The following is a 12,024-nucleotide window of genomic DNA, read 5'->3' as shown; positions in this document are numbered from 1 at the left end:
GCACCGTTCTTTTTGTTTATTACAGTATAATGTGGAGAGACCAGGCGAAACAAGTCATCCTCTCAATACAGATCTAATATGAATCTATGTTTGTTTGGCGCATCTGTAAGCGAACTACTCTGCATAATAATCTGAATAGGTTTTGTACAGTAAATTAACAAAAACACTGTGCAGCCAGCCAGCCAACGCCAACTAACAGGATTCCTCTACATACTGTAACAGCACACTAGACTCCACAGGTTCTCCAAAGACCTGTTGTGGGACTAAAATAGTTGCATCCTACTGTGTGTAAACACTGGTTGGCACACAGGCAGGACTTTGTTATTGTGTGCTCTTTGAGACAGAGTCTGCTTGCATCACATGAGAAAACAGCTGTCCTCACACAGAGACAATGGCTGTGTTTCAAACTCAAAGTAGACAGCCCTTGGCCCTAGATCCTCAGCCCTTGAATTACGTTTTACATCGTCACATCCGAGTGTACCTTGAATGTCGCTTGCCCAAGCCAGGGAGAGTGATAATCAGAGTCAACGTCCTCAGTGGAAATCTAGAAGTCGAGTTTAAAAAGAACCAACCGAAAGCTATTAATGTACATAGTAAGCTAACATATCTAGCTAAAGCTATGAATGTACCTAGTAAGCTAACATAGCTAGCTAAAGCTATTCATGTACCTAGTAAGCTAACGTATCTAGCTGGCACTCCTGTCAGGTAGCTAGCTACAGTTACCCATAGCTGGCTAGCTAGTTTAATTGTTTGGCCATTTATTCCAATACATTTCAGAATTCCCCAAAATATGTTTATGAATCTAGCTACGTTTTATAGGCTCCTCACTATGAGACTGAGCCAATTTTCCAACGCTAAAATCAGTGTCTATATATATTTTCTAGCAAGCTAGCTTCATACTTTTTTCTGACAGGCCAAAAATGTGACACTTCGCGGCCACCAGAGTTTGACATGTGACTACAGTTTGCATTGAATTGTGGGTCGTATCAACCCCGCAAGTGACCAAAGTGGTTTGTTCACTCGCTCCCTTGAGCTAAATCGAGGGCTGAGAGGGAAACGTTAGTGAATTGGACCTCCACTTAAGATGTCAATCATCTGCATCCGGTTTCCAACGGTGAAGTGGCGAGGGCAAGGGGGTAAAAATAACGTGTTTGGACTGCAGCCAATAACCATTAGACGGCACAATAGATGCTCCATCAGATCTGAACACCTAACACAGCCCAAATCCACCACTGAACATTTTCACAGACATACTGGATGGGCACTAGAGTGGAAGGGCTAAGCATAGCTCTATAGTTACAATAATAATAAATGTCTCTTAGCAGACACTTTCATCCAACTTACAGTTCAGTAAGTGCATACATAATTAGCATGTGTATGTGATCTGAGCGGGACATGAACCCACGACCTTGGCATCGCTAGCGCCACAGAGGAACACAGCTACAAATAGCTAATGCTTTGGTAAGATTTCATCATAGTATTAATATAACACAATTATCTTGATCTGAGCAAACAATCCACGTTAAATTGCTAATAAAAACAGAGACGGTAGGAGATCTGTATGCGGGTGGCATGCCATGGAGATAAACTAAGCTGGCTGCTGAAGTGGATATATTATTACATCAAGCAAATGGGTGAGCAATCCAGACGTAGGTGGGTGCATGCATAGTTCATTAACCTTGCTATAATTGTCATTTCCTTTTCCTTTTTGACATGGGGGATATAATTAATCTGTTGGATGGTTTCTGATGTAATCAGTGTGTGCCTGCAGTGCTGGGCTGATGAAGTGATTACGGAGGGGCTGTGATGTGTAACCAGGGATGGAGTGGTAGAAAAAGAAGTGGGTAAACGAGTGATGTGTAACATAAACGCAAACAATGTTAATTTTGTGCAACAGGTGCGTAAACGCAACTCCTCTCCACTACATCTCTGTTAGTGTGGTTCAGTAGGCACAAAACAGTGTGCTCTAATGAATGGGACCCCTGTGTGTGACAGACCGACAGACAGACAGACAGGGCTCTTACGCGGGCACGGCCTCTCTGATTTTGCTGTCAGTAATCTCCTTGTAGATGGCTGCAGACATGACCTCCTCCAGGGGACACATGTAGCCGTACTCCTCACAGCCGTGCTCCTGCACCAGAGGGTCCATCCTGTGGGGGTCAAACATGATGTTGTTGGGCGTCACCAGCAACACCCCGCTCACCGCACCCTGGGGGGAGAGAGAGACAGACGGAGAGAGGGAGAGAGAGACAGACAGAGGGAGAGAGAAGGGAGAGAGAAGGGAGAGAGAGAAGAGAAGAGAGAGAGAGAGGAGAAGAGAAGAGAGAGAGAGAGGAGAAGAGAATAGAAGAGAGAGAAGAGAAGAGAAGAGAAAGAGAGGAGAAGAAAAGAGAAGAGAAGAGAGAGAGAGAGAGGGAGGGAGAAAGAAGAGAGAGGGTTAGACAGAATATTACAGCTAGAGTGAAAGAAATGTGTCAGCCATTTAGTGGAGGAGATATATTACCCTTCCAGCATAAATAAACAAAATGGCATTACTGTACTGTAGGTATCCAAAAGCAACTGAAGGATATTGACTATGAACAGGAAGCTCCAATACTGACCTCCCTGTGGGGGGGAGCAGCAAACCTTTGATTTAGACTGAATGGATCAACATTGGTTTCATGTTGTTCAATAGCATGGATCTGAGCTGCTAGAGGTGGCTGTTGGCTGGTGGAGGGCCAGCATTCCTGATGGTCCTCTGAACTTCTCCATGCGCTTACCTTATAATACTGTACATATCTTATATATAGAATATACTATATATACTGTATAGTACTGTAATATATATGAATATACATGATATATACCTTGCCGTCTGTGATGTACTTGCAGTTGATTTTGAGGAACTTCTCTGTCAGGGCCTCTTCCTCCTCGGAGGTGGACGACACTACACGGGCCTGGCGGAGTGCTGAGAACACCGGAGCATGGTGATGATGGTGAGCCTCTGGCCTGGGAGCGCCATTGGATTCCTACAGGGAGGGGTGGCCATTTTGAATAACAGGACAGGAGGGAGAAGTAAAGGGTGGACAAGAATGAACACATTTAGCGTTTAGTGATATGTTGATAAAACAGTAAGTTATGGCTTTAGCTTATCCTCCAAGTCATATAGAATAGATTAAGTTATATAGAATAGATTAAGTCATATAGAATAGATCAAGTCATATAGAATAGATCAAGTCATATAGAATATATCAAGTCATATAGAATAGATCAAGTCAAATAGAATAGATCAAATCATATAGAATATATCAAGTCAAATAGAATATATCAAGTCAAATAGAATAGATCAAATCATATAGAATATATAAAGTCATATAGAATAGATCAAGTCATAGAATATATAAAGTCATATAGAATAGATCAAATCATATAGAATATATAAAGTCATATAGAATAGATCAAGTCAAATAGAATAGATCAAATCATATAGAATATATCAAGTCATATAGAATAGATCAAGTCAAATAGAATAGATCAAGTCAAATAGAATAGATCAAATCATATAGAATATATCAAGTCATATAGAATAGATCAAGTCATAGAATATATAAAGTCATATAGAATAGATCAAGTCATATAGAATAGATCAAGTCATAGAATATATAAAGTCATATAGAATAGATCAAGTCATATAGAATAGATCAAGTCATAGAATATATAAAGTCATATAGAATAGATCAAGTCATATAGAATAGATCAAGTCATAGAATATATAAAGTCATATAGAATAGATCAAGTCATATAGAATAGATCAAGTCAAATAGTATAGATCAAGTCATATAGAATAGATCAAGTCATATAGTATAGATCAAGTCATAGAATATATAAAGTCATATAGAATAGATCAAGTCATATAGAATAGATCAAGTCAAATAGTATAGATCAAATCATATAGAATATATAAAGTCATATAGAATAGATCAAGTCATATAGAATAGATCAAGTCATAGAATATATAAAGTCATATAGAATAGATCAAGTCATATAGAATAGATCAAGTCATAGAATATATAAAGTCATATAGAATAGATCAAGTCATATAGAATAGATCAAGTCAAATAGAACAGTATCAACAGCAGGTGTATCAATTCAACAACACTCAATGCTCAAACAACATTGAGTTGAATGTAATCAATATAAGCAATCTTAGATTTCAGTAACAAAACTCTTGCACACATCACATACCATAGAAATAGAATGAATAGAAAGGTCATCTCATACAAGTCATTGACGGCATAATGGGTGGACTGGCAGCCATTTTGAGTGTACCCATGGCAGGAAGTAAAGGCAGGAAGTAAAAGAAGGAGGTATACCCTTCAATCTGTGCTGTGATTTGTTGAGTCAACTCAACTGACATTCCAAAAAAGACATTTCATTGCAGTTAGCATCATTTGAATGAACATTCTACATTACCGTGGCAATCTAGCATCAGTTTATAACAAATTCAAAAATACCATGGAGATTATTGCTTCACAATATCTGGCAGCCATTGTGCATGTACGTACCCAAGAGTTTACCAGTCAAATATCCAGGGTTAGAGCTTTCAAGCTGTTCTATTCATTCTATGTCTATGTCACATACTCAAGTGACATGTTACATTGCATGTGACCTGATTATATACCAAGTGATAATAATGAAGAAGGAGTTGGCAAAATCACATCTAAGTTGATTTGTCTCCCTACATCAAACCAATCAGCTAGGGTATCTAAATATACTGTAGAGTGTAGCTAGTCTACATGTAGCAATGTTTCTGCACTGTTCGCCAATCAGGTCAACAAACAAACAGAGACAGAGAAAGACAAGTACACTACATGACCAAAAGTATATGGACACCTGCTCGTCGAACATCTCATTCCAAAATCATGGGCATTGATTGGTCCTCCCTTTGCTGTTATAACAGCCTCCACTCTTCTGGGAAGGCTTTCCACTAGATGTTGGAACATTGCTACAGGGACATGCTTCCATTCAGCCACAAGAGCATTAGTGAGGTTGGACAGTGACGTTGAGCGATTAGGCCTGGCTCGCAGTCGGCGTTCCTATTCATCCCAAAGGTGTTAGATGGCTTTGAGGTCAGGGCTCTGTGCAGGCCAGTCAAGTTCTTCCACACCAATCTCGACAAACCATTTCCGTACGGACCTCGCTTTGTGCACAGGGGCATTGTCGTGCTGAAACAGCAAAGGGGCTTCCCAAACTGTTGCCACAAAGGTGAAAGCCCAGAATCGTCTAGAATGTAATTGTATTCTGTTGCGTTAAGATTTCCCTTCACTGGAACTAAGGAGCAATGCTCCAGCTAATGCTTGGCATTGCGAATAGTGATCTTAGGCTTGTGTGCGGCTGCTTGGCAATGGAAACCTATTTCATGAAGCTCCCATCGAACAGTTGGTACGCGCTTCAGTCCCCGGCGTTCCCGTTCTGTGAGCTTGTGTGGCCTACCACTTCGCGGCTGAGCTATTGTTGCTCCTAGACGTTTCCACTTCACAATAACAGCTCTTATAGTTGACCAGAGCAGCTAAAGCAGGGCAGAGATTTTATGAACTGACTTGCTGGAAAGGTGGCATCCTATGATGGTGACACGTTGAAAGGCACTGAGCTCTTCAGTAAGGCCATTCTACTGCCAATCAAATCAAATCAAAATCAAATCAAATTTATTTATATAGCCCTTCGTACATCAGCTGATATCTCAAAGTGCTGTACAGAAACCCAGCCTAAAACCCCAAACAGCAAACAATGCAGGTGTAAAACAATGCAGGTGCCAATGTTTGTCCGTGGAGATTGCATGGTGGTGTGCTCAATTTTATACACCTGTCAACAAACACACAGGGTGTGACTGAAATAGTCTAATCCACTAATTTGAAGGGATGTCCACATACTTTTGATATATAGTGTATGTCTCCCTCCCTAGTAGATGCATGATTAAAAACAGGATGAGAAGTGCACATGAAGACTATTTAAATACAGCTCTGTTATTCCTCCGTCTACATAAATCATACACTTCGTCATGTGTGTGTGTAGATCAGTAGACTGATTATTTTTCCTGTACTGAAATGTTAACTGAACTCCAGGACTGCCGATATACACTGAGAAATGAACACTCACTCAGTCTCATGGAACATGAAACGGAGATATCAGGCAGATATTACCTAACTACAGATGTGTGTGTGTCAGCCGTCTGTCTGTGTTATTGATCATATCAGCTTCATGTAACACAGTAATAGACTCAGGGTAAACCCATGCTCCTGACCCAACCCAATCCCTGACCATATGGGCCACGACGACAGCAAAGACCCTGTTTAACCCTGTTCACTCAACAAACAGACAGTGTTACTGTTCTTATGACAAGTAGAGATAGAGATTTAAGTTTTACGATGTGTTATTCTGTACAGATCCAGTTTCTACAGTAGTATTTGCTGCATCTCACAAGGAGGACTCGGGGCTGTGACTGTCATGGAAATTTGGATGACTGTAATTGGCCAGCCAAATGACCACGGTCTCCGTAATAACCGCTACAATAGCAAAAAATATATATAATATTTGTTTTGCTTTTCAGACACCTTTTCTCCTTTCTTCCGCTCCTGACTGCAATGTGCTGCCATAGAAATAGAATGAATAGAACGGGCTTCCCCATTCAAGTCAATGATGGTATAATGGGTGAACTGGCGGCCATTGCGAGCGTACCCATGGAAGCAAAGCAGGAAGTAAAAGCAGGAAGTATACCCATCAGTCTGTACTGTGATTTGTTGATTCAACTCAACTGACATTACAAACAATCCATTCCATTGCATGAGCCACATCAGTTAACATCATTTGAATGAACATTCTACATTACCACGAAAATGATTGAATCACAATACCAGACTGTCATTGCGAGTGTACCCATGAGTTTAATCGTCAAATTTCTAGAGTTAGAGGTTCCAAGCTCATTCTATTCATCGTTTGCTACAACACCTTGCTTGTTTCAGCAAGAGGCAACAAAGTTTCATCACGTTGTTAAGAGCCCATGTTATTACAGAAACTGACTCAACCACATGAATGCCTGGCTATCACACCTTCAGTCAGCTGTTCGAAAAAAAATTAGGAAAAATATGCAGGTAATTTTATTTATGACGGTCTTCATCCATAAACATTTGTGCCAACCCTACTACAGTCATTTCTAGGCACATCTCTAGGCACTCGGCACTAGTTCTCCAGCTCATCCATTGTAAACAATGATAATGATTTATCCACATGGCCTGCTACTGTGCCAGGCTGTGTGGCTGGCTGCAGAGCCAGACAGAGGGATGGAGGGATAGGGAGGGTGTGGGAACAGGAGCTAGGCAGAGGGATGGATGGAGGGATAGTGAGGGTGTGGGAACAGGAGCTAGGCAGAGGGATGTATGGAGGGATAGGGAGGGTGTGGGAACAGGAGCTAGGCAGAGGGATAGGGAGGGTGTGGGAACAGGAGCTAGGCAGAGGGATGGATGGAGGGATAGTGAGGGTGTGGGAACAGGAGCTAGGCAGAGGGATGGATGGAGGGATAGGGAGGGTGTGGGAACAAGAAGATGGATGATGGAAGGTCAGAGGAATGAAGGATGGAGGGATAGGGAAGGAGGGTGTGGGAAAATGGCATAGACGGAGAGATGAAGAGTAGGCGTGCAGGTCTGCTGTGTGTGAAACACCAAACCCACAGCTGTCTGCTGGCCTCTTGACACCCTCCCACACCTCTCCTGTCTCTGTCTCCCTGGGAGCACCAGCCCACGACTACTGACCCACCGGCACACAACTAGCAACACATACACACACAGACACACTGGCAGCTAATGAGGCTGAGGGGGCAGCTCAACATGCTAGACAAAACAAAACAACAACAACTACTGGCTGGAATTCCAACCCGGCCACTCCGGCACACAACAAGACTGTTTTAGCCCTTCAAGCTAAAACCTTCACTGAACCACCACCGTTACAGGAACATTATACATCAGTAGGAAAGAGAACATGACACTTGAGTGGTGCTCTCCTTGGTCGGTCACTGTCATCCACTTCAGGTGGATATCTACAGTGCTTCACCCATCCTCTCTTCACTGGCACATTCACTTCCTAGTGACTCATGCTCCAGTACTCTCTGTTCTGCTGCAATAATACTACAGCAACATGACAAGAGGTATTCACAGCCTCCAATAACACACAGTTCTAGGCCGTCTCCCAAATGGCAACATATTCCCTATATGGTACACTAGTTTCAACCAGGGCTCATAGGGCTTTGATCAAAAATAGTACACAATGTAGGGAATAGGGTGCCATTTGGGACACAAGCCAACTGTCCCCTTCCCCAGCAGCACATAGCTGACAACAGAAATCCGAACACTGGCCTGGTTTAAAATAAACAGTCCTAACATGTCCTCCTTCCTCTCTTAGACAACATCCTCCATCCCCCTATCATCACAAGAGAGGAAGCAGATCACAGGAAGGAAGGGTGTGTGTATGTGTGTGTGAGGTGGTCTAACACAACACTGTGAGCTAACCCTCCCACTCTGCACTATCATTTGTATGAGAGATCCACTTTAACAGTGTTCCAGTGTCTATCTGTAATCATGGTATTGTTCATACCATAAACCAGCACTAGGCAGGGGTGCATAATATACTGTTTCCCTCAGGTACTTGGACAGCGGTCATATATCCTGAGGACTATATGTTTATGTGTGAGCCTGATCAGCTTTCTAATTCAGGGATAGGGGTTGGGGGAATGGGCACCCCATAACACATCAGAGTCCATCCATAAGAATTGAATAACCAATGTGAACACCACAATTGTCAAAGATATCAACGTGTGTGTGTCTCTGTGAGAGGAGGTGTACACTGGCCGACCGGAGAGTGGGAGAGGCTAAAGATGGAGGAATGGAGAGAGAGAGGGATGGGATGGTGTTATCACATGGTGCTTTGATCCCAGAGGCTATGGGAAATCAATCCAGTCTAGAGCTGCTCGCCAGGTGGAAAGGAAGAAAGCTGACTCTGACATAATTCTATGGATATTGCATCCATCCATAGAGCTGCTGCTGTTTGCTTTGCCAAGTATGCATCCCAAATGGCACCCTATTCCCTTTATAGTGCACTACTTTTGACCAGGGTCCTGGTCAAAATGAGTGCACTATAGAGGGAATAGGGTGCCACTTGGGACGTGACCATAGTAGCACAACCCCTCTAATATTATATATGTGATGGTTGTTTGTTTTCCACTTAGTAAACCTATATTGCAGGGATCATAAACTAGATTCAGACGCAGGACAATTTTTTCTTGAGCGGATGGTCGGGGAGCAGGAACGTAATAAAACAAATATTTTTAGATTGCAAATTGACTTCAAGAAGCCTAAAAACATATAGTATTTGATTAAAACATCATTTCAAACCTTGATTACATTTGGGGACATTACCCTACATAGGGTGCCGTCTTTCAGATAGGAAGTTAAACAGGTGTCCTGACTCTCAGTGATCATTCAAAATCACATGGCACTTATTGTAAGAGTAGGGGTGTTCACCCATTGTCATGGATAAATGCCCAACCTGGCCACATTCCATCATGACCACCTAATCATCCCCCTCATTCCTAATTGGCATATATCCCTCCTCACCTCTCCACCTGATAGCTGATGTGTGGTGAGCGTTCTGGCACAAAAATGGTTGGTTGCTACACATTGGTGGATGAGGTGGGTTTCTCCCTACTATACTGAATAAAAATATAAATGCAACATGTAAAGTGTTGGTCCCATGTTTTATGAGCTGAAATAAAAGATCCCAGAAATGTTCCATATGCACAAAAAGTTTATTTCTCTCAAATTTGTTTACATCCCTATTAGTGAGCATTTCTCCTTTGCCTAGATAATCCATCCACCTGACAGGTGTGGCATATCAAGAAGCTGATTAAACAGCCTGATCATTACACAGGTACACCTTGTGCTGGGAACAATAAAAGGCTCCTCTAAAATGTGCAGTTTTGTCACAGAACACAATGCCACAGATGTTTCAAGTGTTGAGGGAGAGTGCAATTGGCATGTGGAATGCAGGAATGTCCACCATATTTGTTGCCAGAGAATTGAACATGAATTTGAATGCACAGAGATACTGTGATGAGACCCCGAGGCCCATTGTCGTGCCATTCATCCGCTGCCATCCCCTCATGTTTCAACATGGTAATGCACGGCCCTATGTCGCAAGGATCTGTACACAATTCCTGTGAGCTGAAAATGTCCCAGGTCTTCAATGGCCTGCATACTCACCAGACATGTCACCCATTGAGCATGTTTGGGATGCTCAGGATCGACGTGTATGACAGCGTGTTCCAGTTCCTGCCAATATCCATTAACTTCGCATTCAAGAGGAGTGGGACAACATTCCACAGGCCACAATCCACAGCCTGAACAACACTATATGAAGGAGATGTGTCGCGCTGCATGAGGCAAATAGCTCTCACACCAGATACTTATGCACGCCCCTACTTTAAAAACCTTTTTTTAATAGAGCTGAAGTCGGAAGTTTACATACACATTAGGTAAATACATTTAAACTCAGTTCTTCACAATTCCTGACATTAATCCCAGTACAAATTCCCTGTCTTAAATCAGTTAGGATCACCACTTAATTTTAAGAATGTGAAATGTCAGAATAATAGTAGAGAGAATAATTTATTTCAGCTTTTATTTCTTTTCACATTCCCAGTGGGTCAGAAGTTTACATACACTCAATTAGTATTTGATTGGCATTGCCTTGAAATTGTTTAACTTGGGTCAAACGTTTCGGGTAGCCTTCCACAGGCTTCCCACAATAAGTTGGGTGAATTTTGGCCCATTCCTCCTGACATAGCTGGTGTAACTGAGTCAGGTTTCTAGGCCTCCTTGCTCACACACAATTTTTCAGTTCTGCCAAAAAAAAATTCTATAGGATTGAGGTCAGGGTTTTGTGATGGCCACTCCAATACCTTGACTTTGTTATCCTTGAGCCATTTTGCCACAACTTTGGAAGTATGCTTGGGGTTATTCTCCATTTGGAGACCCATTTGCGACCAAACTTTAACTTCCTGACTGATGTCTTGAGATGTTGCTTCAATATATCCACATAATTTTCCTACCTCATGATGCCATCTATTTTGGAAAGTACACCAGTCCCTCCTGCAGCCAAGCACTCCCACAACATGATGCTTCACGGTTGGGATGGTGTTCTTCGGCTTGCAAGCCTCCCACTTTTTCCTCCCAACATAACGATGGTCATTATGGCCAAACAGTTCTATTTTTGTTTCATCAGACCAGAGGACATATCTCCAAAAAGTACGATCTTTGTCCCCATGTGCAGTTGCAAACCGTAGTCTGGCTTTTTTTAATGGCTGTGTTGGAGCAGTGGCTTCTTCCTTGCTGAAGAACCTTTCAGGTTATGTCGATATAGGACTCGTTTTACTGTGGATATAGATACTTTTGTACCCGTTTCCTCCAGCATCTTCACAAGGTCCTTTGCTGTTGTTCTGGGATTGATTTGCACTTTTCGCACCAAAGTACGTTCATCTCTTGGAGACAGAAAGCGTCTCCTTCCTGAGCAGTATAATGGCTGCGTAGTCCCATGGTGTTCATACTTGCGTACTATCATTTGCACAGATGTACGTGGTACCCTCAGGCGTTTGGAAATTGCTCCCTGAATGAACCAGACTTGTGGAGGTCTCCAATTATTTTTCTGAGGTCTTGGCTGATTTCTTTTGATTTTCCCATGATGTCAAGCAAAGAGGTACTGAGTTTGAAGGTAGGCCTTGAAATACATCCACAGGTACACCTCCAATTGACTCAAACGATGTCAATTAGCCTATCAGAAACTTCTAAAGCCATGACATCATTTTTTTGGAATTTTCCAAGCTGTTTAAAGGCAGTCAACTTAGTGTATGTAAACTTCTGACCCACTGGAATTGTGATACAGTGAATTATAAGTGAAGTAATCTGTCTGTAAACAATTGTTGGAAAAATTACTTATGTCATG

The 12,024-nt window shown here is 42.1% G+C and overlaps 1 protein-coding gene across 1 annotated transcript in view; it reads right to left on the bottom strand.

Moving 5' to 3' along the window:
• The window catches only part of LOC118375787 (oxidation resistance protein 1-like), a 187,258-nt gene that overhangs the window by 16,596 nt on the left and 158,638 nt on the right, over positions 1-12,024 (bottom strand). The window contains exons 7-8 of the mRNA XM_052494526.1: positions 2,847-3,008; positions 2,025-2,209 (exon numbers count right to left, since the gene is read on the bottom strand). Of these exons, the coding sequence (XP_052350486.1) occupies positions 2,025-2,209; positions 2,847-3,008 (347 nt within the window). The remainder of the gene's footprint in view (positions 1-2,024; positions 2,210-2,846; positions 3,009-12,024) is intronic.

The sequence above is a fragment of the Oncorhynchus keta genome, chromosome 34 (assembly GCF_023373465.1).
Source record: "Oncorhynchus keta strain PuntledgeMale-10-30-2019 chromosome 34, Oket_V2, whole genome shotgun sequence".
Lineage (NCBI taxonomy): Eukaryota > Metazoa > Chordata > Actinopteri > Salmoniformes > Salmonidae > Oncorhynchus > Oncorhynchus keta.
This window is presented reverse-complemented; position numbering and strand designations above follow the sequence as displayed.